Source organism: Balearica regulorum, chromosome 10 (assembly GCF_011004875.1).
Source record: "Balearica regulorum gibbericeps isolate bBalReg1 chromosome 10, bBalReg1.pri, whole genome shotgun sequence".
NCBI lineage: Eukaryota > Metazoa > Chordata > Aves > Gruiformes > Gruidae > Balearica > Balearica regulorum.
In genome coordinates, this window is record NC_046193.1 from 6,697,311 (window position 1) to 6,723,807 (window position 26,497).

Here is a 26,497-nt window from a genome sequence, read left to right on the forward strand (position 1 = left end):
CTTTTGGAGCTAATAGTTGTTAAGTGCTTATGCGGTCCGCTTTGCCACCTATAGCTCTCCACAGGTTGCTCTCTAGGGCTCTGTACTGCAGATCTCAAATCTTGGCATTGGCTCAGAGTTGTCTCTTGAACAACATCTGAGTGGTTCTTTGCATTTTTATTTCAAGCCAGAAGAACAAGACTGATGGTGACTCTGACAAAAGGTTTAGTCATTTCACTTAAAAAGTCTAAACCAAGAAACTATATCCATTTATGTACTGTAGTTACTGTGGGGGAGCTAAGAAACCAGATATTTCATACCGGTGTTTGTGGTGGTGTGCATTTCAACTTAAAGGCTACTCGAACTAAGTTTAAAGACCCTAAGTTTAAGGGTCCCTTAATCCGATGGCTGGTATATTGCTGCTGGCAGTTTAACTCTTGCATATGACTTTCTGTTGGGCAGCCGTCTGTATCACATCATTATGTTGTGTGGGATTCAATATTTAAATGCCCTAGGGATTCAGAAGTAGAGGTAGGAGTCATTTTCTTTCCATCTGAGCGTTCTATTTTTTCTCACCATGTACATGTTACTGGCAGAATATTTACTCGTTCATGCTGCCTGTCTTTATACAGAGGCTAAGTTGCTGAACCATTGTCTGGGGCTTGGGAGCAGCAGGAACTTCATGTTCTTCCTTCATCTTCTCATCCAACTTATAACTTTAGGCAATAGCATTCGTGCTATAGAATGCGTAATAAAAAGTTGACGATGAAAACGGAGCAATCTATTCTGCCTGTTTTTTTCTTTAGTTGGCTGATAACCTCCAATATTCTTGTAGTCTGTATGCTGTAGAAAGTAGATGGGGAAAGCAGAATAATGCTGGAGAATTTGCATTTAAAAAACAAAAACAAACCTGAATGACTTGGCAACACCCACCCCCCACCCCCGATCTTAAATGTTGAAGAATCAAACTAAGCAATTCTTAATAGCTTCTATTTGCAACCAGTTATAAATACAAAGGAACTTTTTGGGACACCCTGTTGTGTGTTACTCCCGTGTCAAGTAAATGGTCCAGCTGTCTGTGGCATCTGAATTAGCAGGGAAGGAGCCCTGACTTTACATTCTCACCTGGATTTAACATGTAGTCTCCTGGAAATTGCTTTACCAGCTGGGTGGCGCAGCACAGGTTGTAAAGACAGATCTTGTAATTTGCTGAGTTAGACCTGACTGTTTTAACGTTTATTAACCCGGCTTTCCAGTTTTAGGTGCGTTACACGTATAGTCAGGCCATATCCAGGTAGTAAGTCAGATCCTGGAAGCAACTGGACTTCAGACGGATGTTGGGATTGGAAAACTGGCATAAATTGACATAACCTAAATGAAAGAAGATAAACGCCACGCTGTATCAGCAGAATTGTGTTAGATTATTGTTTGGTGGGGAGTTTATGTTGTACAAGTAGCTCTAATAGAAGGTTGAGTTAAAGGTACGAGCAATGGTCCCATTTTGTGACAAACAGACTCTCCTTTTCTCTGGTAAATATTTTTATGCTAATAAAAATGCACATTCACAGACAACGTTTCCACATTTTCAAGGCAGAAGGGATTGCCAGGCTGTAACCTTTCAATCTGCTGCGAGCTTTTTGTTTATTTTTCTGTGTAATGCCAGCAACTTGCTGTATTTAACCTGACGCGAGGGGCTTTGACATAAGTTCACTAGCACAGCAAGCTGTGCCTGCATCGGCTGCGCGCTGAGCAGGCGGTGAGGGGGCCCTGCGCTTGTCCTGCAGCTGGCTGTGATGACCCAATCGCCTCTGTCCGTGCTGCAAACTGGGGTGCTGCAAACGCCTTTCCTTTGCTGCAAGCAGGGTAAGGGCTCTGCTAGAGGGATGGGAACGCGCCTGGGGTGCTGCTGTGTAAGTGCGTTATACAGATGCCTGCCTGAGTCCTGAGGATGTCTGTGCATGAAGAAGCAATGATTTAAAAGTCTGTAAATAACTTTGGGGTTTGCTGGTTCAGTGTGAACACAGCGGTGTGTGCCAGTGTTCTGCCCACTTTGTTTGTGGGCAAACCCTGAGAAGCTGTCATAAACAGGCTTTTTTTTCTTTAATAAACCCTTGGAGTAAAAAAAAAGATGTTTATTATTCAATGGACTGCAGTGGTATAGGAGGCTGGCTAACCTCCCCTGCAGAGGTGCTTGCAGTCCTGTCGCTACTTTCATTTGGAAGGTGCGAAGCGTGCTCTGGAGCCACACAACTTCTTGCAAGCCTGGGTTGCTATTGATGGTTATGTTCTGGAATCTCCACAGCAGGTCCTTTACCCTTTTTGTATTTTCTGAGAATTTCTTTGGAAATGTAAGAACATAAAGGTGTGTTCTTTAAATGCAGCTCTCTTGAGGAGTCTCAGTGTTGCTGTTGCAATGGGAGGGATGAACAACTTAGATTCTCCTGCAAAAATAGATTTCAAGGAGGTAGCAGGGAAATGGAAGGGTAAAACAGTTAAGAATACTGGTCCGTAAGCAGAGATTGCAGTGCAGGTGTGATAGAGGAATATAGTAAGTTTTAATAATTAATCTATCTCTGGTGATAGTAGTTCCTGTTTGCATATATATACATATATAATCTTCATGTTCAATGGATTTTGTTCTCAGAGGCCATACAGAAGCTGTTCAGATAAGAACACTTGAGCATGCTGTTGGCAGGCAAAAAGATGAAAGGGATTGCAGGAATCCTGTGCCATGTCTCCAGGAGAGCTTCCTTTGCAAAGAGCAGGAGTCGAATGTTAAGACAAACACAATTTTTGTCTTTGCAAGGGCAAAGCACAAATAAGTTGACAAGAGTAGAAACTTCGTAGAGAGAGATTAGAGGGGTTGAAAGTTCAGAAATTTTGACCACTTTTGGTGAAATAACAATTTCTTGTGAAGGATAGTTGGTTGTTGGTTACTACTGTTGTCCTTGGACAGAGCTTAACTAAGTAAGGTGAAGTCTGCAGCCAGAGCTGCTGAAGAAGGGTTGGGCACCAGGACGGTGCAGCTGTGGCCTGTTACAAAACAACAAAATTGTATGATTTGACTGCAAGAGACAGGTTAGGGAGGTGATAGTGGAAAGTGGTAAACTCAGGCTAGATTTGGTTACAGTTGGTCTAGCAACTGCAAAAAATGTGGAAACATAACTGCCCCTGTTATTTATCTTTTAAAAATAAGAATAATTTAGGAAGGTTTTGCTTTCGTTTTGGAGCCCCCAATATGCTATCAGGATGGCCTAAAGAAAATGTTGGTTATCGTACCTAAAATAAAGGTAAAAGACAGTGATCTGTTTATCTTTAATAAATCCCTACAGAAGTAAGCAAATAAACTTCTGTTCACAGACCCACTGTTCCGTATGTATGTGTAAAAATAATGCTTTAAAGAACTGCAAGTCAGCCAAAGGTTTCTCTTCTCCACGTTGGACAGGATAATTCCTTCGGCAGCTGTGACTTTAATGAAATGGGTAGTATTTTTATTACTTTGTTATAGAAGCATCAAACTTTATTTTGCCTATCTGTAGTCTACTTTCTGGGCCTTGCAGGGCTGTCTTGGAAAGATTTGGAGTGCAATAACAGTGCTAAGCTAAGGGCTCTGTGGCAGGTAGTTTTCTTTCCTGCAGAAGCCACTGAAATCGATTTTTTTGCTCATCACAGAACAGCAATTAAAATGGCTTGAAAAAATGGAATTCTAGCATAAATTGGAAATCTTGTACTTTGTCTTTTGTTTGAGGAGGGTCAGATACTAGGAAGGCATATGTTTGTGAAATATTTACTTTGTTTATACAACTGGAAGTTAGAAAATATCTGTTATCCAGACTTCCAACTGTTAGTGACTAAATAAGACAAAATTACAAAAAAGGTCTTAAACCCTGTTTTGGCTCTAAAAGACTTAGAGAACTTGGAGGCTACGTGAAATACAGGACTCTGGAGAGAGTCTTCTTTCTTTGAGAAGTAGGACCTCTGCCGACGGTTCCAGCAGGGAGAGTGACAGGAGGATGGGGCAAGAGGGAAAGGTGTAAAAGTAGGTACGTCTAATACTTTGCCTCCCAAGAAAATAATTTGAATATCCTGTCTGGCAGTTCTGGTGCTGTGGGTACAGAACAACAGTTAATGAGTGCTTAGAGAAGGAGTGGTGTGGTTGTTGAATCAGAAAACAGGAGAAGGGAGAATCGTACCCCATGTGACAGGTTAGAACAAGGCTGGTTTTGTGTCTGCCCTGCTTTAGCACGGTGTGAATAGAGTTAAAAAATCCCCGAGTCAGGGAGAGGAGAGCGAGCAAAGCATTGGCGGCTTGCACGCTCCTGTGGCTGTGCAGCTTTGTGGGGTTTCAGTGAGTTGCTTATCCGGGTGTAGCAGAAGTGATCATCCAGACATTAGCTGATCTGTGAATTTTAAACAGTTCCTTACCATCACAGATATTAAAGATTTCTTACACTGAATGCTGTTCTGAATATTTGTTTGCTTTTGCCTCTCTCAGTCCTGATTTCAAGGGTGAGATTTTTTTCAAAGGAGGCAAATATCTGCTGTTGCACCCTGATGGAGATGGTTGCTGATTTGCTATGGCAGGTAATCAGCTGTATCCTGCCACTGAGCTGGCAGCAGCGTCTAGCCAGTCTCTGACATTTTCCCCCAAAAGAATACGGCTGTTTTAAGGAAATGTACTGACCCTAATATGGGGGTTTGGGGTGTTTCTGTACTGCAAGTGCATTGCTAAAAAGAGTGACTGAAACTTGTACTGAATAGCTTGAAAGTTAATTTTCACTGTTGATTTTGCTTCTGATTGAGAAATTTGCTTACTAGGTATCTTTACTCTTTTTATACTGAAAATACTAAGTAATGTTACTCCAAACTACTGTGATGTGAAACTCATCAGTATACCTGTAATGGATTTCATAAAAATGTTTATGAGGAATCAAGTACTGCACATTGTAAGGGGACCTAAAATAAAGTTGGCTCCTACAGTGAACAGTTTATTATATTAGGTTCTGTTTGTGCTATAGATTTTTTTTTTTTTTTTTTTGTAAAATAAATTCTACTGGAATTTAAAACACTTCAACTTAAGTTGTCATCCTAGATGGTCCTTTCCATTTTTTAACTTTCTCCTATCAGTGAGGGTTGGCAGAGACTCAGGCCGGGTCTCTTTGTCCTTGGAGAGGGTGCAAATGCATTTTCCAAAGGCCTGATGTTCTCCGCCTGGCTTATCTCCTAGGGTAAAGGACCCCACGCATTTCACCTAGCTTAGATCTCCTTACATGCTGATAAGGTGTGTGGCCTGCAAGTACCCAGTTGCATGCAAATCTTGATTGTAACATGTTCCCCTTCTTCCCTGGAGCCACTGTTTCATCTTGTAGGAAAGAGGGCAGTCGATGCCTGTATTTATGATTAACTGTAATGGTATTAGATTACGGGAAAAGTTAAAAAACAACTTGAAGTTGTCTTTTGCAGGCTGTGAAAATTGCTTATTTCTACAATAATAATAATAAAAGCAGAGGGCAAGTGAGCATCTGGAGCTGGCCACAGGTTGTAACTACAATTGCATGCGGCAGCATTGGGAATAAGGCTTGAGAGGGTCTGTGCTCCTGTATTTCAGAGCTCTGTCCACTGCTGCAGCAGGATTGGGCCCGCTGGCAGGTAGTGTTGGTGCAGTCTTTGAGAAGGAAAAGGCTCCCCTTCCAACTGATTTTGTCATAAGAGTTCTAGATCTTAACTGCAGAAGAGCTTTTATGATGAGCTTGTGCATTAGTAAGATGAATTGGGAATATTCACTGAAAGGGTCACTGAGGTAAAATGTACGAGGAAGCACAGGAACAGCTGGTTGTTTCCTGTTTATAACTGTACACTGGGAAAGGGTGAGTGCTGCTGCTGGGCACTCGTCTGTACCTGTTTTGTACTTCACATTGTTCTTTCTGAATGTTTTTCATAAAGAAGTTTGTAGTAGAAGGATTTTTTGACTGGATTTTTTTTTTTCCTGAAAGGACAGGAAGAAATCTCCACTGCAAACACTGGGGCTAATTAGATGTGCTGAACAGAGGACTGTTTATGCCATATCTGTGAGTTCTACAGTAAAGAATTTGTTACAAAAAGTCTTTCAATGAAGTGCATGTGCCATTTTCCCTCATAGGGAATATGTAATTAGTATTTCCTTGAAGTGAAAAAGCTCAGGTATATGTGTGAATGGATGTGGGGACAGAATCACGGAATGGTAGGGGTTGGAAGGGACCTGGAGACCATCTAGTACAATCCCCCTGCTAAAGCAGGATCATGTAGAGCATGTTGCACAGGAGCACGTCTGGACGGATTTTCAATTTCTCCAGAGAAGGAGACTCCACAACCTCTCTGGGCAGCCTCTTTCAGTGCTCAGTCACCCTCCGAGTAAAGGGTTTTTTTCTCATATTGAGATGGGACTTCCTGTGTTCCAGTTTGTGCCCATTGCCCCTTGTCCTGTCACTGGGCACCACTGAAAAGAGTCTGGCCACATCTTCTTGACATCCACCCTTTAGATATTTATAAGCATTGATAAGATCCCCTCTCACTCTTCTAACCAAACAGACCCAGCTCTGTCAGCTTTCCTTCATAAGAGATGCTCCAGTCCCCTGATCATCCTCGTAGCCCTCAGCTGGACTGTCTCCAGTAGTTCCTTGTCTTTCTTTGCAGAGCTGCTTCCCAGCAGGTCAACCCCTAACCTGTACTGGTGCTTTGGGTTATACCTCCCTAGGTGCAGGACCCTACACTTGCCTTTGTTGAACTTCATTAGGTTCCTCTCCACCCCAACTCTCCAGCCTGTCCAAGTCTTGTTGAATGGCAGCGCAGCCTTCTGGTATGTCGGCCACTCCTCCCAGTTTTGTATCATCAGCAAACTTGCTGAGGGTACAATCTGTCCCTTCATTCAGGTCATTGATGAGTATGTTGAACAAGACTGGTCCCAGTACTGACCCCTGGCTACAGGTCTCCAGCTAGACTCTGCGCCGCTTATCACAACTCTCTGAGCTCTGCCATTCAGCCAGTTCTCAATCTACCTCACTGTTCGCTCATCTCATTTGGGGAACATTTACCCCCTCTCCTCCTGCCTCCAGAGTATGGTCCAACTATAACAAAAAAGACCTTTACCTTTCCGTGTTGGTGTTAGCAGTAGATTTATCTTGATATTCAGTGGCAGAGTTGTATGTTTCAGGTGCTGAAGAACTTCTTCCCTGCTCTGACAGACCTCTGCAACAGGTTTTCTGCCTGCCTATGCAGAGTGAAGCTCTATATGGTAGACACAGGGTTTTGAAGTAGTTTTTACTGGATGCTTTTGCATGAAGGAATTTGCTGAAGCCTGATCATATCTGTAGCTTTTTCCCCAGTCTGTAGGGGTGTCTCCTGTCCCCATTGTCTCATGCGGCTTTGTTTTAAAATAATATTAAGGCTCAGACACCATCTGATTTACTTTAATTCAACATCCAACTTATGTTTATTTCTTTTCATATTCAAGTGAGCCATCTGGCTTTAATGAACTGTAACTGTTTTTAATGCTGCCTCCAGTTGCTAACATCTGAATATTTCATGTGCTGAAAGGAGATTTGAAATGCAGAAGTGAGACTGAAGAGTCCAAAGTATTTCCAAATCAGCTCTGTTCCAGCAGCACTTGTGCTCCCCTCCCCTCGAGATTTATCAAAAGATAACCTTTGGGGTGCCAGACTGTAAGCATCAGCCATGGCGGGCGCTAATTACAAGTACGCTCAATTTTGTGTACATAAAACACCAGAGCTGCTTATGAAATCCTGACTAACTACCCAACTTGACTTGGACAGAATATCAATCAACTTCAACAGGACCTGCCAGTATTTGGCATCTTTTAAATAAACAGCCTCTGTGGTATTGGGTTTGTTTTGGGTTTTTTGGGGGGGTTAGAGAAGGGAATATCTTAAATATTTCCATGTTGCAAAGAAAGATTAAGTTAGATTTACATCACCTAGTTTAGTTATAGAAGTTAATTGAGAGCTGCATACCATAAACTAAAAATATCTTAATTGCAATTAAATTCTGAGGGTTCTTTGCCAGGGCTACACTATTAGAAACCAGTGGCATATTTCCAAATTTGTTGGACTACATGCTTCGCTTGGTGTTTTTCACAGCGTGGCCTTTGTTTTGGCTTAGCAGTGTGACAGCTTATAGACTTATGATAGGCCATTACTAAGAAATATTTTAATTAATGATTAAAAAGTACTTTGTTGGTTAGGTCTTCACTGTGTGCCAAGCATCGTGCAAGTTGCCAGTGACATCAGCTTCAAGTATTGCTTCATAAAGGATAGAATAAATGGAAGCTTACATTGTCAGTCTATCTACATGAGGAAAGTCTTCAGAAGGGGCAGGCTGGGAACACGCAGTTGTGTTAGCTTACCCTGCACTGCTTTGTCCTGGGAACATTGGAGAAGTACGTAAGGATCCAGTGGAGGTTGATAGAGATTGGTACCTGTGCTTAACTTCTCAGTAACTTTCTCATAGGGACAGAGCTGATTTGGGAGTTAACTTGTGACCTTGTGGGTATATGCTGAGCGCAGTCTTTTTGAGCTGGAGAGGAGTAGGTTAGAAGCAGTATAGCAGAAATTGGCAGCTGAGTTTCCTTCCAAACACATTCCTGAAGCTATAATGAGTATAACCATATTAATAACTTCTAACAGTAGATTTTTGTGGCATTAAGCTACCATTCAATAGGAGCTTTTAATGATACCTCTTGCTACTCTTAAAAAATGTTATTCTCACATGTAATGAAAATTTTTGAAGTTGGCTGTATTTTTGATTGTACTTGAGAATTTCCTACACCACTGAGCACTGTTGGTGGATATTTCTGTAATTCTGTTCAAATTTGTCGTCTTATTTGTGTGTGAATGAAGCCACTAGTGTTGTGTACAGGAGATTTCAGCCAGGCTTTTCAGTGCTTTGCACGGCAGTTCCCTAAAATTCATGCCAAGGACTGTAGCTCAGTCTACAGTACAGTTTTGGCATCTTGCTTTCATTTGAAGTGTGACTCGAGTTTGGTTTCACTTGCGTGATATGGCAAGTGCTTGAGCCACACCGCCCAAGTTGCAGAAGGCAAAAGCAGGGGCTAGGAGAAGGAAAAACCACCCATTGCAGGAGAAGATCAGGTTCAAGACCATCTAAGGAACCTGAAGGTACACAAGTCTATGGGACCTGATGAGATGCATCCACAGGTCCTGAGGGAACTGGAGGATGAAGTTGCTAAGCCACTATCCATCATATTTGAGAAGTCATAGCAGTTCAGTGAAGTTTCACTGACTGGAAAAGGGGAAACATACCCCCATTTTTAAAAAGGGAAAAAAGGAAGATGTGGGGAACTACAGTCTGGTCAGTCTCACCTCTGTGCCTGGCAAGATTATGGAGCAGATCCTCCTGGAAAGTATGCTCAGGCACATGGAAAATAAGGAGGTGACTGGTGACAGCCAACATGGCTTCACTAAGGGCAAATTGTGCCTGACAAACTTGGTGGCCTTCTACAGCAGGGTTACAGCATTAATGGTTAAGGGAAAAGCAGTTGACGTCATCTACCTGGACTTAGCAAACCATTTGATACTGTCCTACACAACATCCTTGTCTCTAAATTGGAGAGACATGGATTTGACGGATGGACCACTTGGTGGATATGGGTTGGCTGGACAGTTACACTCAAAGAGTTGCGGTCAATAGCTCGATGTCCAAGCAGAGACCAGTGACGAATGGCATTCCTCAGGGGTCAGTATTGGGACCAGCACCATTTAACATCTTTGTCAGTGACATGGACAGTGGGATCAAGTGCACCCTCAGGAAGTTTGCCAATGACACCAAGCTCTGTCGTGCAGTCAACACGCTGGAGGGAAGGGATGCCATCCAGAGCGACCTTGACAAGCTGGAGAGGTGGATCAGTGCGAACTGCATGAAGTTCAACAAGGCCAAGTGCAAGGTCCTGCACATGGGTCGGGGCAATCCCAAGCACAACTACAGGCTGGGTGGAGAATGCATTGAGAGCAGCCCTGAGGTGGAGGACTTGGGGATATTGGTGGATGAGAAGCTCAACATGAGCTGGCAGCGTGTGCTTGCAGCCCAGAAGGCCAACCATGTCCTGGGCTGCATCACAGGCAACGTGACCAGCACGTCGAGGGAGGTGATCCTGCCCCTCTACTCCACTCTTGTGAGACCCCACCTGGAGTACTGCGTCCAGCTCTGGGGGCCCCAGTACAAGACAGACATGGAGTTGGAGCCAGTCCAGAGGAGGCTACGAATACGCTCAGAGGGCTGGAGCACCTCTCCTGTGAAGACAAGCTGAGAGAGCTGGGGTTGTTCAGCTTGGAGAAGAGAAGGCTCCAGGGAGACCTTAGAGCAGCCTTCCAGTACCTGAAGGGGCTACGGGAAAGCTGGAGAGGGGCTGTTTACAAGGGCAGGGAGTGACAGGACAAGGGGGAATGGCCTTAAGCTGAAGGAGGGTTGATTTAGATTAGATATTAGGAAGAAATTCTTCCCTGTGAGGGTGGTGAGGCACTGGCACAGGTTGCGCAGAGAAGCTGTGGATGCCCCTGGCTCCCTGGCAGTGTTCAAGGCCAGGTTGGATGGGGCTTTGGGCAGCCTGGGCTAGTGGAGGGTGTCCCTGCCCATGGCAGGGGGTTGGAACTAGACGATCTTTGAGGTCCCTTCCAACCTAAACCATTCTATGATTCTATGAGATTGCCAGCTAGCAAGCCTGGATGCTCCACAGACATGCTCAGGACACAGTCATCTGCAGCCTACTACACTTAACATTTTACAAGTAAACCATGTACATCCTTCACAAAACGGAATTACGGTACTTTGGGAAGGTGGGGTGGTTTTTTGCTTTTTTTTTTTTTTTTTCTTTCCAAGTTCTCTGTGTCTAAATGGTAGAGGCACATCCTGATTAATTTGCTTTGCCTGGGGACCATGGGAGCCTAAAAATGGCAGTGACCCTGCCCTTTCTGGTCCCAGCCACGGGCATCTGCCGACTCCTGTCTGGAATTATGGGAGCTGCCTTCTCTGTTTGCTCTGAGACCACTGAGGAACTGGGCAGACAAGCTGGCAGAAGTAGTCGCTCTCCCACCTAAACTTCCCTGCAATAGAACTACTTCTTCAAAATACTTGGTTGAACTGTTAAGAATCTAGTAAGTTTAAAATGTATACATATATTTAAACTTGTCTTATAGGTGTTCAAGACCAGAGCTGCAAATTGCCTGAAGGCTTGTGGAAAGCAAATGGCTAAAGTATTAGAAACCCACAGCCTGAGCAGACGTGTTGTAAGCCTTACTGTGCTCTTTCTTTGCCAGTATCAGTTTGCCTTTCTTGACTTTAGACATTTTCGTTGGTCCAGGTGACAAAGGAGTTGGATTCTTGTTTTGTCTTGTTCCTAATCCATGACTTGGTTAGTTCCTAGCTTCTTTAGCCTTGTGAAGGGTTCAAGGAGCTTTTGAGATGGGTGGATTCATTGGGAAGCTGAAGAGATGTTGAAAGTCAGCTTTATAATTGACTGATTGAGGAATTTTTTTTTTCTACAATTAGTTTGGTCTGCAGATGAGGGGTGTGGAATAGCTAAACATACGTAGACACAGTTAGATGCTCTTGTTTGCTTTAAGGTTTTTGGCTTATTGCTGGAGTAGTGTTTTTAATATATCTTAAAAGTAGTTAAAATCTCATAAAGATTTTCTTATCAGTTGTTCCTTTCAGTTTTTTTCAGGATCCCTTCTTGAATGTCCTGACTGCCAGTAGAATCAAAGGTGGAAGGCAACTGATGACCACCAAACCGTGACAGCCTCAGATTCCCCTGATTCTGGCTGCTCAAAATAACCACTGGGCTACTGTGGAGATGAATGGAGAACAGCAGTATGATGCAGGTAATAGTCCGGCTGAGCTCTCTGGCTAAACAATCCTCGAAAAACTTGGCAAGTGTGATGGAACAAAGATGAGCACAGTGAATGTTTCATGCCTGTATGTCTGATGCTATGTACTGTATACAGGGAGAAATTCAAATTTCAATGACTCTGGGTTAGATTCTGGCTACGGGGCTTATGTTTGTTATTGCTCTATTTCAAAAGCAGAGTGTATCATTGGCTTAAAGGAGAACAAAATCCGACCCACCTTGGTAATTGTATTTTTAAGAAGCTGTGTGTTTCCTCTTCATGGTACCACTATGAGATGGGCTTATGAAAAGCTGAATGGCTTTAACACTACAATTTTAAGGCATTTGTCCATCAAAATGGTTAGTATTATCTTGTTCTGTCATGTTCATCTTGTTCTTAATATTTCAGCAAGGTTGTGCTGCTGGTTTAAAAAGTCAGATAACTGAAGTTGTTTGCTGGCATTGTAATCTGTCCTGTTTTTCTGATGTGCCTTGGTGTGCCCGCTTTGGTAGGCTTAGGATATCAACTCCTAATCTGCTGCAGAGTGGTATATTATGATAAATTAGCTCAGGTTTTGGTTCACCTTGAAACACCAGGCTGGGAAGAGTGTCAGTCTGGGATGGCTGGGGATACTAACAGCTTTCTGAAACAGTTCTGGGACTGTATACACTAATGGGGGTAGGGACCATCTGTTTTTCTCCCTTGCCTGCCATGGTTTCTTCCTTTTCCTTGAGGAGGTCCCTACCTACAGTGTTGGTACAATTCGTATAAAGTAAACTTTCATTTGTAGTTACCAGTGTAAACAGCTGGATTAGGATTTTATCTTGAGTATTACTTTCCTTTGGTACTTGTCCAAAAAGCAGCTCTTCTCATAGGACAATTCACTATTGGTAACTTTTGTACCTTTATTTTATGGAGGTCTAATTGCTGTCAGTGTTACTGAGGAACATGCTTTTAATATACAGTGCTTTTAGCAGAATGCTATCATCTGCTTTATGATGCTGAAATATGCTTTTTGATTATTAATTATAGCAAATCAGTCAAGTAGTTGTCAACATTTTATCATCAAATAAGCAAGAAAAAGCAGTATACACAAGTATGCAGAATGTCTCCAGGCACATGCAAATACTGTTTCCTCTGCTAGTGGAAACTGCTAACTTCTGTCATGTAGTGTAAGAAAGAGAAAAGGCTTTGAGCAGCTGAGAAGAACAGTAAGGAGATGTATACGTGGTCAGCGATGGGGTGTTCACAGGCTGATAGCACATCCCTCTGTACGGAAACCTTTATTGGCATTTTTCCATCTTCCTCAAAAAGTATCAGAGATCAGACAGTCCTCTTTTGGAATAGCTAGGAAGGGTTTGATACTGTCTTGAAATTACTCAACAGCTATTTTCCTGAGCATCCTTTTTGTGCCTGGTTTGAGTACAGGTGGCTGTGAGAAGCAAGCAATAACTGAAGAGAGCTTTCCTTGCTGAGTTCAAAGGTAGTTTCCAGCAAATGCTACTCATGTAAGCAAAGCATAAGCACATTGGGTTTGTTGTGCCCTCTGATAGAGTTTCCTGAAGTGCTTTGAGATAGACCAGTCCCGACCGCTACTGGAACGTTCCCGTCGTATTCTTTAGCTGGTGTAATTTTTTTCCATTTGGTGCTTTTTAGCAGTTTTTGGAGATTCCTCTCTGTCTTTTTGTTTTTTACGTACGGGCTCTCTGCCTATAAGAACCCAGACAGTGGTCGAGGTTGTTGGTTGTGATGCTCTCCTGCACTACAAGGGGAAAAGACAACTTTCATTCTTGTCCCAATCTTTTTCAGCTGCTGAAATTCCAACCTGTCTTTATTTATTCATGGCCTTGCAGCTGGTATAGATGGAAAAGATTAACTGTTATTAAAATCAGATTGAAATATATCTTAAGTTTCAGGGTGAGAAACCTTTAGGTTAGCCTTAATTGAAGGTCTCGCAGACCTAAATGTGATATACTTAAATGTCCAATATGACAGTCTTCAACTAAATCAAGTTAAAGATGCATGAAAATTATTTGCAGTGAGAATTTAACTTGAATCCAAAGACCAAACCAGTCTGGTGTAGACTGTTTCCATTGCAGGTATTTTTAAGGGCTATGTCCTTCATATTTCACTACCTTCTTGTGTCCAAATGGTACAATTCAGTATTATTTCTCTTCCTGTACATATCAGAGAGCAGCAGGACATAATTCATGGTAAAATTCAGAAAGGAAGAGTTAGTGTTCACAGTAATGCTAGTAGAAATAGTGATAAATGGGAAGTGATATACCTGCCTAGGAAACTTCTAATTCTTACAGACAAGTTTCTCACCTCCAGAGTGGATAAGCATTCTCCACAGAACCTCTGCAGGACACTTCTCAGATTTTACAGGAGAAGATGTTAGCTTGATTTGAAAGCTTTACTGACAAAAACTAGTTGTGTGGTGAGGCCACAGAGATGAGAATAGCATCTGATTTCTTTCCCTGCCTTTGCCAAAGTTATGCTTTGCTACTATGCTGACATGTGGCTCAGTCATCCTGTCCAATACAGAAAAATATGTCTCCGTGTAGTAGAAAGCTGAATTTATTTAGGAGTTGCAGCAATTAAGGATATGGGGAGAGAGAACATACATATATGTACACCCATGCAGCATTAGATTAATATATCATGCTTTAGGATTAAATGGATTAAATACTTTTGCTTGTTGTCATCTGTCATGTTAATTTGCAAGTTTTCTCACAGTAGCAAGGATTTCTGGTGTAAATATCTGAGGTTTTACTGAGTAGTTTGAACTCAGACTGCTGAGGACGTTTGATATAATGTACGGCTCCTCAGGAATGTAGCTTCATTAAACTGGTCCTCTGTGTATCCTGTATCCTGGGATCTGCTAACCCACGAGGACAGTGCTGTGCAACAGGGTCTTGCAAAAAATACCAACAGACTAGATCAAAAGCTTGATTTAAACAGAGCTTGCTCTGCTGCAACTGTCCTGCCAATAAAACCAGAAAAGTGATTGGATTCTGTCTCTCAAAAGATTTCCAGCAAGCGTCAACCTTACCAGGGAGATGGCCCTTCGCCACACTCTTGGAGTGTTTCTGCATTCACATGTCAAAAAATAGATGCTTAATTTCTGAGATTTTTTTCATGGTTTATGTAGTCCTACTGCATGTCACAATTAAAAAACTAATTTACTGCTCTCACTATGAAACCTCATACAGCATTTTTGCTTGGAGCTTTATTCAATGAGCTTTTCATGTTCCACATTGATTCAGTAAGTGCTGCACTAAATAACCTGGAATGCTGTGGCAGGGCTGTGTACGAGAAGCAGCAGATAGATTTGTTAAATCTAAGCAGGGCCCTCAGTTGTGTTGGCCTCCGAAAGGATGGAAAGCACCTGAACTCCCCAGCTCTGCGTGCTCAGTGGTTGAAGTGCAAGGCTAATCATCTAGTCTCGTTTAATTGTAATACCATAGTAAAGTGTAAATGTAAGCTGAGTTGACCTCATGAATGAATGGAACAGCAAAAGTTCTGGGTGCTTTTTTATATAAGTTTTTAAAAAAATCCCTCTCACCAAAACTCCCTAAAATAAAGCAGGAAGAGTATGAAATTTACAGTAGGTGTTGAACATGAATTTGTGATTTTTTTTTTAATTATTTTATTTTTCCTATGAAAAATGAGTTGCAAGAGAGCTTCTGGGTGTGCTGGTGAGGTTTGGGCACTGTACAGTACAAAGCAATCTAAGCCCTTCTCACCGCAGCCCAGACCTGGAAGGAAACTGCTCTTCTGGATATGAAAACATGCAGAAACCATGGATTAGTGGAGTGACAAAGGACCTCTGGTAACTCTGATCCAGTTGGGAACTGGTTTTAACTGTAGTTAGAGGCAAAGGGTGGCTGGAGCAGCCTGCAAACTGGCTTTCTCGGGAGCTCCTTGTAGTAATTAAGTGGCTACATAAGTTACTAATTGACCCTTTCAGTGTGTTAAGTGACCTGTGCCTCATTTAAGGAGCTTAACTGCCCCTCAGACAGTTATCTGATGATAACACCTTATTGAAGGCTTGGTGCTGCAAGCGGCTGGTAAAGAGCACGGCTGGAAAGCCTCAAAGTCTGCGTAGTATTCCCAGGTCGAGCTACTTGGCTTTCAAACTTGTTAAAAAGCACAGAGCAGTCACGTTGCTTTATGTTTCTCTTCAAATAGGAATGCATTAGACAGTTGCAAGCAGTGCTTTTTACATGCAAAGTGCTTGTTGGAGTTGGATGAAAGTGGGGTTGTTGCTGCTGTTGAGCAGCCAGGTGCTTTTCGGTGGGAAAGGGTGAGCTGGCTTTCAATACGCAGAAAAAAAAAATTAGACAAAGTTTGCTCTTGGTTTTGACTGACCACAGATGTTGTGTTTGAGCTGATATTTCTTCCCACTTTGGTTCTGTGGCTGTGAACTTAAACTTTTTTATAGTTATATTATTGTAAAATGCTGTTTTAATGAGTTAAGAAATATTAATGTTTTAACAACATTTTGCAATGAAGTATTTTTCTTAGAATGACTTGCAGCCAAAGCTTTGATCAGCTCCACCCTAATTTGCAAACAGCTGTGGTCTGTGCCTTAACTTCTTTACTCCCCCCCCCAAAAAAAAAACAACTTCTGTCCTTCTCCAGGTTATTTCTATAGTAAGTTAAAAATTATCCCCTAAAAGTGATGGTGATATTCAAGCTCTGAATTTTTTGAGCTCTGAGGCTTATGCAAGGCCAATATAACCAATTGTGGTTGTTTAAAAATAGCAAAATGAAACTGGGCTTGGGAGAGATAAGAGCTGCCTTTAAAACAGATACTGTCATCAGCAAACAAAAGCTAACTGAATATACATTTCTAAATTTGAGGAAATGATAATTCCTAGAATTACAATGGAAAGTCAGTTTGAAGAGAAAATGAACCTACTTTACACTCCGGAGTTGTAGGTTTTTTAGATGATTTAAAGTAGCTGAGACTTCTGGGCAAATATTTGCTCCTCTCTGTTCGAGGCCTAAGAACTGCTGTGAAGCATGCTTAGCAGGTTGTCAGCATGTCCATGGATCTGATAAGGGCATGTAATAGTATTTCATTCATTTTTTTTGGACACATAATGTTTCCTACTCAAACTACTACTCCCTGAAAGAACAGTTACCACCTGTCCTAAGAAAGGCTGAGTGTGTAGGAAATGGTGGTGTCCTGTAACCTTTGCTGAGCTCTCCCCTTGCTTGTGATACACAGCGATTTCTCTGTTTTCAAATATAAACAAAGTACCACGTTTCCTGGTACTGAGAGATGAAAATCTCTTGTATTCATTCATAAAGCCAATTATGGCACACATGGTAGAATCAGTCTAAAAGTGAAAGTGAAAAGCTTTGCTTTTATGTCATATCACTGCTATCTCTTTCGCTGCTGAACCTGACATTGTAGTTTGTGTGCTGAGGTTAAAAATGCTGCTTATGTGAGGTGGGACCCTCCCTGGTCATCCCATACTGTGCCTGCAGGAAAAATATAATGGGGCGGCGTGCTGAATGAAACAGGGGACCCCAAATCCAACCTGTGTGGGCTGTGGTGTCTTTTCAGCAGAGCAGGTTACACATTGGAGAAAACAGGAATAGGAGGGGGAGCAGGGAAGTGAGCCGAGAAGTGGAGACCACCGGGGCTGGGGGACAGGCTTGACAATAGTAATAGAACATCAGACTAATGGGTAGTGTGGTTCACTACAGCCGATTGCTTCCCTAACGGCCTGAGTGAGTTTTCAACTGTGGCTTGAGTGGTTTTAGCACATTTTTGCTTTAAATGCACCCAGAAATGAGGTTTTTCTTGGTCTAAAGAAGCTGTTACACCTTATGAGCTGGGGTTTTTTTCAAGTGACTAATTTGAGTGTTCTTGATTTCAGTTGTGTCTTGGGCTGTTTTCCTTAGAACTACCCTGAATCCTTCTCCGTGCTTTTGGTGTTTTATAACATCTAAATAAGTAATATCTAACTTAAAAAAGAGGGGAGTCATATTTCAATTTTTTTTTAGCCTTTCTTTTCAAACCTCTTACTTCTGGTATTACTGTTTTCTGGATGGTTTTTAATTTAATATACTGATGGTCCCAGGTGCCCAGAGTTTTGAGTGTCTCATATTTGTTGATAAGAATACGGAACTCTTCTGGCTTGTCAACAATTTGTGCCTTAAACAAAATCCTCAGGATCTCACTACTTTTCAGACCAAATCCAACTTAAAGTGCCCTTCATGTACAAAGAAAGGTTGTCTGTGTATTGAAATGTGTAACTGAAGTTCGTTGCGCACTTGTATAGTCAGTCATTTGGAATTGGAGTGGGTTTTGCTGTAGTTCCTAGTAGCCTAAAACTTATGCCAACAGGTTGCTAAATAGAAGGTGTTTGCCTTCTCTTCCAGATGCTGGTTCCAGTGTGGAAGAAATGGAATTCAATTGGGATGAGTATCTAGAAGACACAGGAGCAACTGCAGCCCCTCATGGATCTTTTAAACATGTGAGTAAGGGAGTGTGGGTTTACCTACCATCTCCTACATTGTTTTTTTGATACACTGAATGTTTGGAGTTTCTTTGAATTAGTTGATACTCTCAAATCTGGAAGACTAACTAGAATCATGTTTCTTAGAGTAATGAGAAATGAGGAATTTTTATTATTGTTTCTTGTCTTCCTCTCTGTACATAGCACAGGATAATCCCATCCCCACATGCTGAAAGTTAAGCGGCTCCTAGTCTTTTCTGCACCAGAAGATAAGCTTGATTATTTATTTTTTTCTCATAAAGCCCAAACTGGCCAGTCTCTTTCTTCTTTTGGTGATTGCTACTGGACATCCTATGGAGGAGCTAGCTTTAGGAGGTTAGTGGCATGGTTCTTGAACAGCAGCATTCAAATGCGCTCTCAAAGAAGGTTTTAATGGTTGTTATCAAGGAGGCCAAGGAGAAAATAATAGCTCTGCCAAACACTTGACTGTAGTAGTTAGACAACTGATTAGGATAATTATTGAGCAGGGGCTTAGTGGATAAGATGAAGTCTTGATAAGCCCTTGTCTTTGCCCTTGGATATCTTTAATCAAATGTTTGTTGGTAAAATCCTGGAGTGCACCATCCCATTGGGGGAGATCTAAATGTGAAGTCTGCCTTCTTGTACAGGGTCATCAGTGAAGGTGAGCTGTGTAGCGCTGGTTTCCAGACCCCTTGCCAACAATTGAAACACCTTCCAGGCTGCTAGCCTATATCCTTATCCAACTCTTTGTTACATTACTGTTTAATAGTCTTTCAAAGACTGCCTCTGAGTCTTTTACCATGGCAGTGAGGGTAGTGACTTGTGTGTGGCACATTGCTTGGAAAACACTCCGTGATGTTCAGGCTTTCGGGTTCAGTATAGCAGACTTAAATTGTCAGGAAAACGAACTGAGGTCTGTTTGTGAAGGATCACAAAGCATTTTGAGTCCTAAGGTAACCTGCAGAAGTGCAAACAATTAAAGAATCTATTAAAATATGGCAGTTGTGTTAGTAGTAAAGATGCACAGTAAATGCAGACTTTGCAGAGGCTCTTCCATACACTGGGATGTAATTGTAAGCTTTTTGTTCAAAATAAACATTCAGGTATTTAATTTCTGAAGGGGAGAGGCCTATGCTTGCTTTGTTTTTCCATAGTGTACTCAGGCTCTAGCAAGAGCAAGCTTACTCAGACTGGTGGTATCCATGCAGCCCGCATTGAGGGAGCAGTATGAATTGGAGCAATTTTGCAGTAGTGCGAGTAGCAGCCTGTCTGCTCCTCTGGCGTGGTTTACTTTACATGGTCGGCAGTTAAGGAACCTTGCTATCATAGCTCGGACATTATACAAACTAATTGTAACACCAGCTTTACAGCGGTGCCCAACTGAATTAACACTGCAGCTATATTTTGTTAATCGGCAGGAGACGCGCTTTGAATGACTTTGTTACCCTTGCGCTGCGCTCTTTGCCAACTCAGCTGTGTCAAACAAGAGACCGTGGCCACGGTCAGTAAAAATACAATTAGGTTTAAGAAAAAGAAATATCCACGGTTTGTATTGTTATTATTCCCTGTTTGTGTAGAACATGGTACGGTTTGGCTGCTGCAAGTAACATTGTCGTGGGGAGTGCTTTAGCGAGCTGCTGTGGGCACAGCCTGGCCGTGTCGCCCAGTCCCTTCCTGCTGCATTGGGTGCCCTCTTGTGGGCAGCGCGGCGGCGGAGCTGGGCTTGGGGAGCTGGGCTGGCCGCGCTCCGCACCCAGCACAGGGAGCTGGCCCGGGAACTCGGGGTGCCAGCAGCGCTGCGCAGGGGGTCGTGAGAGACTGTGAGAGCAGATGCTTGCGTGTTCACGAGGGGAACCATCGGAGTTCCCTTAGAATTTGCCTGGAGGCCAATTGTGATGTTCTCTGTAATAAGTGTGGCATAAAGTTTTGGAAAGTTAATGCTGACACCAAATTGACAAGCAGAGAGAGGAGTGTACTTACGGGCAGCATCACATCACCTAGATCTCGCTGTTAATAGAAATTGAGTAGTGCAAGGTCACATACTCAGGATTTTTGCTGTCCATTAGAAGGCAATGGTTTGGAAAAGGTAGAGGAGGAGAACGTCAGTGCCTCCCGGTGGATAGCGACAGCCTATCTGTGTGATGAAGCCGTAAAAGAATGTTAGTGTGATTCCAGGGTACGTCAGGTGAGAGATTTTCAGTGGAGAGCATACAGGCAGTGATGTCTCTGTGCTAGCAACTGGTGCAACTGGTGGTTGGAATCTGGGGTGCTAGTTGGTTGACTTGAAGAATGACAGATTTTTATGATCTACTGTCAGGAGAGCTAAGAGGGAACTACTTTTGTATTCTCAAAAAAACAGTGGAAAAAACTAAGCTGAAAAAATAATATTGGCACAAGAGGGAATGGGCATGTATAAATAAGTAAAATAATTAATGTAAATAAATTTTAGATGGAAGCTTAAGGGTTTTGTTTGGTTCTTTTTAAATACTGGAGTAGTGAGACTGGCCAGCCTCCCATTATGAGTTCTGGGTGAGAAATCCCTAACCCATGTTGTAGGAGGGTATGCGATCAGGTTAAGAAAATACAATCGATGGTTACACAGCCTGTGTTAGCAAAAGCACTAGACTTGCTGATGGGAAGGGGACTTTTTTGTATTTCTATGCTTATATTAATTCTGAAAGTTTTGCTCTTACTATGAGCAAGACGCATTGGAAAATGTAAGCTACTTCCTCAGATTAAGCATGTTCTAATGTTTTATTTGTTTGCATTTTAAAAATTAATATTGAGATCAAAGTGACTGTTTTGTCTACAATCTAGCAGAAAAAAGAGCTTACAAAAAACCTGGAGTTGCACTGCATGTTGTCATCCTCTCCAAATCTAAATACACTTTCTCTAGAATTGTTGAATGCTCTTTTTAATTCCTTTCTGCAACTTATATATATGTGTAAACATACATTAAAAATAAGTTAGCGTTCAGTGTCATCTGAACACATGTATTTGCTGTGTGTTCTTGCATGCTCTTAATACTTCTTTTCTGTTCTTTGTCTGTTATCTCCTGCTGAGCTGGATCAGGTCCCCAGGCCTGACCTGTGACATGGCACAAAGCAGGGGGATAACGCTCGGTGAGAAGGAGGGACCAGGGGCCAGAGCTGCCTAAGCAGCGCTGTCGCTAACCGTTCGTGGCCATCTCCACTTGCCGTATGTGTAGCAGGAAGCTGCCGCTCTCAGACCCACTGCTCCAAAGAAAATACTCTCAGAGCTCATCCACAGTATCTCCCAGTAGCAAGTCTGCTCAGTGAGCCAGCCTAAAGAAACAAAGTTTTGTGTTTTAAACCACTTAGTGATGTCGTCTTGCCCAGCTGCCAGGAGAGGGTGCTAACTTCTTGGTCTCTGCTATATCCACCGGGGAACATAAATGGCAGTGTTAGAAAAATGCACCTGACTTCAGGGAAAGCTCCACGTGTTGCTGGTGCAGCTCTCTCCACCATGAGGCTTTGCTGAAAGTTTGGGTATGGAGAGCTGCACAGATTTCCCAATTCCTCAGACTTTGTGTCGAGCTCATGGCTTTTCTCTCAGGAATCAGAATAGGAAGTCTTTAGTAATATCTCTTTAGCAAGACAATATCTTTTTGAAGAGATGACCTCTGTAATACCACTTCAAAATGCCTACATGTGTTGGGTCCTGCTGATCTTGTTTCTAAGAAGGGGTTTCTCTAAGTGAAGGGTATTACCCTAAAGGATGTGAACAGTTAACAGAGGCATATGCTTTTCTTTCTGGTATGGTTCTCTCAGTTTTATTTTTAGCAAACCAGTATGTGCTGGCTGATGAGACTATAATAGCTATGGCAGTTACTGAACCGTCAGTGCAGAACTGGTAATAAATAACCCAGAAAATATCTACTGCATCTGCATCATACTGAAAGCCTTTCTTGCAGTTGATTCAAAGAGGAAATGGAACTTGGGACCACTTAAAAAGAAAACACCAGTTACATTCAGCTGAGAACAGGGGATCGACATGTTAGATTTTTTTTTTAATTAAGCCTGAGGCCGTGGAATTAACTGTAACTTGGGAACGTACTGTAGAGACAGCAGGACAGGGTCCTTCTGCACTTTCAGGAGTTTGAGCCAGGAGAAGTTAGGGATACGAGAAGCTTAATGTTTTGCTTTCTCTTTTTATGTTCACGCTTCAGTATCTGAGTACTGTGTAGTCAGATTCCTTACCTGCGCACAACACACATACGCACAGAGCACACACATTACTGGGTGCTGGATTGTTGTCAAAGCCTGTGTTCGCTGAAGAACACCTGCTGTTTATGTTCTATGCAATATATGTAACAATGCTACATGCAGAATTATTTAGGTTCTTGGACAGAGGCATTAAAATTCCTTATTCTGCAATTTGTGCAGGTTCATGCCTTAACTGACCACAGCAGCAGAGACAGTGATATCGTTACCTAAGTACATGTATGTACTTTAAACAGGCTCTTCGTCTAAAGAGGTTGAAAGACATAGTTTAACACAAAAAGTCAAAGTTGTGCTGCTGAGTTTGACCTTTAGTTTTGCCTAGCTTGACAGTCCAGCTGCGAGTTGGAAAGCCTTTCGGCGATGGCCCCAGGGCAGAAAGATGAATTGCAAGGTATTGATTTAAGGTTGAAAAGATACTCTGAAATGCAAAGAAGGTTTCATTAGTGGTGATTCTGTGTATATTCCAATTTGGGTCACATAATGTGCTGAAGTTGTTTCTCTGAAGACACTTGATGGCATTTGGCTTGAGGTTTTTTGCTAATGAACATGTCTAAATGGTTCCCCCTTTTGTTCCATGAAGTTTCTGGGAGGTCCTCAAATGTGATGATCATCTTCCTTCTCAGGTGGATACAAGTTTGCAGAACGGTTTTGCCCCTGGCATGAAGCTTGAAGTTGCTGTCAAGTCTGACCAAAACACCTACTGGGTGGCCACCATCATTACTACCTGTGGGCAGCTGCTCCTATTGCGCTACGATGGTTATGGGGAGGACCGCAAGGCTGACTTTTGGTGTGATATCATGACAGCTGATTTACACCCCATTGGCTGGTGTGAGCAGAACAAGAAGATTCTCAAAGTGCCTGAAGGTATTGGGTCCATATGCAGAAGCGGGGAGTACATACATAAGTATGCTTTTGTCCTTTGTAAACATGGTGGGTAGTCTTCATAATTGCTGTAATGCGGAGGTGGTGTTGCTGTGATGACAAGGTGAGGTTGTCTGCCATGTTTTCCGGAAATCCTGTGACTTACAGTAGGAGGTTGCTCTTTCACTAGAGAGGAGTTAGCTTAATTTCAGAATTGAACCTATTTTTAGAGGGACTTGTGGTTATCTTAATCATCACCCACCAAATTCTACTGCTTTGTCATTTCCTTTAAAGATTTTGTTGTCGTTTTGTTTCTTCTTTTAAGGTGTTACTGGTGAGTGTGTGGTAGATTCTTGTGAATTAAGCAGTGCGAGAGTGTGGTAATGTCTTGTTGTCTGAATAATCTTTAACTGGCAGGAAGAATCACGGTCTTCTTCACTTTTCACTTAGGTATCAAGGACAAGATACCTGACCAGGAGGAATTCCTTCAGCGGGTGCTGAAAGGAGCATGCAGTGCTCCTGCTAACCTGCTGGAGGGGGTAAGTGCTGCAATGTGCTGCATCTTGGGTTGTATCTTGATTTTCCCCTTTGTCATTAAGGGAACCACTATTCAGATTGTCAGTTCAATTCCTTTTGTAAGTTTAGGGAGCATTGTATTATGCTACTGACCCTAAAGTTCCACTCTCTAGTGTTTCCTGTTTACAGTATTTAATTTTGATAGTGTTGTTCTGAAACATATCTGTCACTGCAGTTTTGGGCTGTTCATTAGTCCTATCAAAAGACAGACCTTTTTCAAACTCCCTTAGGTTTCAGTCTTCCTCCTATTCTGCTCCTCCTTCATACAGTTCTAAGGAAATAATCCTTTATTTATCTAGCTTTCATGTTGTCCCCTTTCTCAATTGACTCCTTTTGTGGGTTTTCTTTTTGTTTTGGGGGGTTTTTTTGAGTAATGTGCAGATTATTGTTTCACTTAAATCTTGCATCTTTGCTAGTGAAGAACCAAATTTTTGTCCCCTCCTCTGCATTTAAAATAATATTTGCACCTTATATCAGTGTCTGATTGTGAAGTGCAGAACATAATTTTTTTTTTTAAAATTCCATTGATGTCTTCTTTACAACTAACATTTTTATCTTTGTATCTTTTCTGTTCAGTCATCTTTGTATGCTAAATGACTCAGTTTTAGAAAGATATTATTCATCTTTCCTTCAAACCTTGAATATGTAAGTGATAATGCTTCTAAAAATGATGAGAACTTAAATGAAACATGTGACTATCTACAGACAGTGCAGAAGTTCTGATACAAGCACCAGTGATTCTAAACTTTGTCATTTCTGTTTTCCTGTGTAAGGGACCTGTATTTCTTCTGTATTCATACTTTATTTATGCAAAAAGAATGTGTATAAAGAAGTGGAAACATGGAATTTGTTCTGGTCTGTTGTACAGAATAATTTGTGTTCTTTTTGTAGCTTCACAGAGGGAAAAATCCATTGGATCTCATTGCACCAGGCTCCCGACTGGAACTGCAAAATGTCCGGGATTCCTTGGAAGCCTGGATAGTCAATGTGGTAGAAAATGTTGGCGGGAGACTTAAATTGCGATACGAAGGGCTGGAGGATTCTGACAAATTTGACCAATGGATATTCTACTTGGACCCTTTCCTTCATCAAGTGGGGTGGGCAGCTCAACATGGATATAGCCTGCAACCACCTTTAGGTAGGTACTTCAAAACATATATCTTTTATATGGTGATCAAAGGCTAGAGAATGCTGCTGCTGCTTTGCTGCTCTAAATCTGCCTTCCAGATGTATACAGTCAGTGTGTGACCTGACAAATATTCTGCCTGATGAAATGTATGTGAAAAGACCAGTAAATAGTCCTACAAGACTTTTCACCTACTCATTCAAAAATTGCTAAATGGTTTTGGCTGTAAAAACTTTCCACCTCTTTGTGGAAAGAGAGGAACTGAGCAAGGGGTTGCCTTCATGGTTATTTTTGGTAGGCTTGTATCCTGGAGGCGTGGAAAGTCATCTTTTTTTGAAGTACTGCTCAACAGGAGCTGTTGCAGTTGGGACTCCGAGTCCACTGGGCTAATTAAGGCCTTGTCTAAAGAGGTATTATGTGGATATGAAAATGTCCGTAAAAATGGGTGCCCAGGGAATAAGTGCATGGAAGTGGAGGCAGAGGGTGGGACAGATTACCATGTTGTCCAGGCAGGTGCATGTCAGGGTCGGTCATCAAAGAAGTGGGGCATAAAATGGCTGAAACACAAATGGATTGCTTATTAGCTGAGGAGTGATGTAACATGTTTCTTGAGGAGGGAAAACCTTTGGATAAAACTGGAAAATATTGAGCATTTACCCTAAAGCCTTTCTGCAAAGGCAAGTGTGCATCTAAGGTTCTGGCACACTCTGTGCTATTAGTTGGGGAAGTTCAGATTGTTTAGAACAGTTATTTTTGTTGGTTTTTTTTTTTTTAATGTTTTCCCCTTACGGCAAGAAGAATCATGCTGAGGAAAACAAAACAATTTCCATTGAAATGACTGAGCATACTGCCTCTGCTAGTGCTTGAGCAATCTCTGCTGAAATCAGGATTGTGAACAGGGAGATGCCAAATCACTGACAGAAACTAGATGGGTAGATTCCGCAGCGCTATTTAAGTGAATAATATCTTTTAAAAATATTAGTTAGCTACTGGACTCGTTTCCATTTTATGTCTATGTAAGAGCCTTTGATATACTCACAGGCTTAGACTTAGACATCCTTAGACATCCTTTATGCGTGATGGCACTGGTACAAGTAGTCCCTCTTCTGTCAGAGGGATGTGTGGTCTGCAATTTTAGATGCTAAAAGAGTAATTTATGCAACTGGGACAGAATTGTGGAACGTTTATTGAGCTTTCTGCCTGCTTAAGCATAGAACAGAATAAAGTTATCCAGCTAGGATTTGTTTTCTGGTCATATGTTTATCCAGAAGTTTTCCTCGGAGATGATACGACCTCCCTTTTCTCAGAAAAACTAGA

General features: G+C 42.1%; 1 protein-coding gene across 1 annotated transcript in view; it reads left to right on the plus strand.

Annotated features, from left to right (window-relative positions):
- SFMBT1 (Scm like with four mbt domains 1) overlaps positions 1-26,497 on the plus strand; it is a 74,547-nt gene that overhangs the window by 30,014 nt on the left and 18,036 nt on the right. Inside the window, exons 2-6 of the mRNA XM_075761877.1 lie at positions 11,701-11,867; positions 18,276-18,370; positions 23,241-23,481; positions 23,929-24,017; positions 24,946-25,192. Coding sequence (XP_075617992.1) covers positions 11,840-11,867; positions 18,276-18,370; positions 23,241-23,481; positions 23,929-24,017; positions 24,946-25,192 — 700 coding nt within the window. The 5' untranslated portion in view covers positions 11,701-11,839. The remainder of the gene's footprint in view (positions 1-11,700; positions 11,868-18,275; positions 18,371-23,240; positions 23,482-23,928; positions 24,018-24,945; positions 25,193-26,497) is intronic.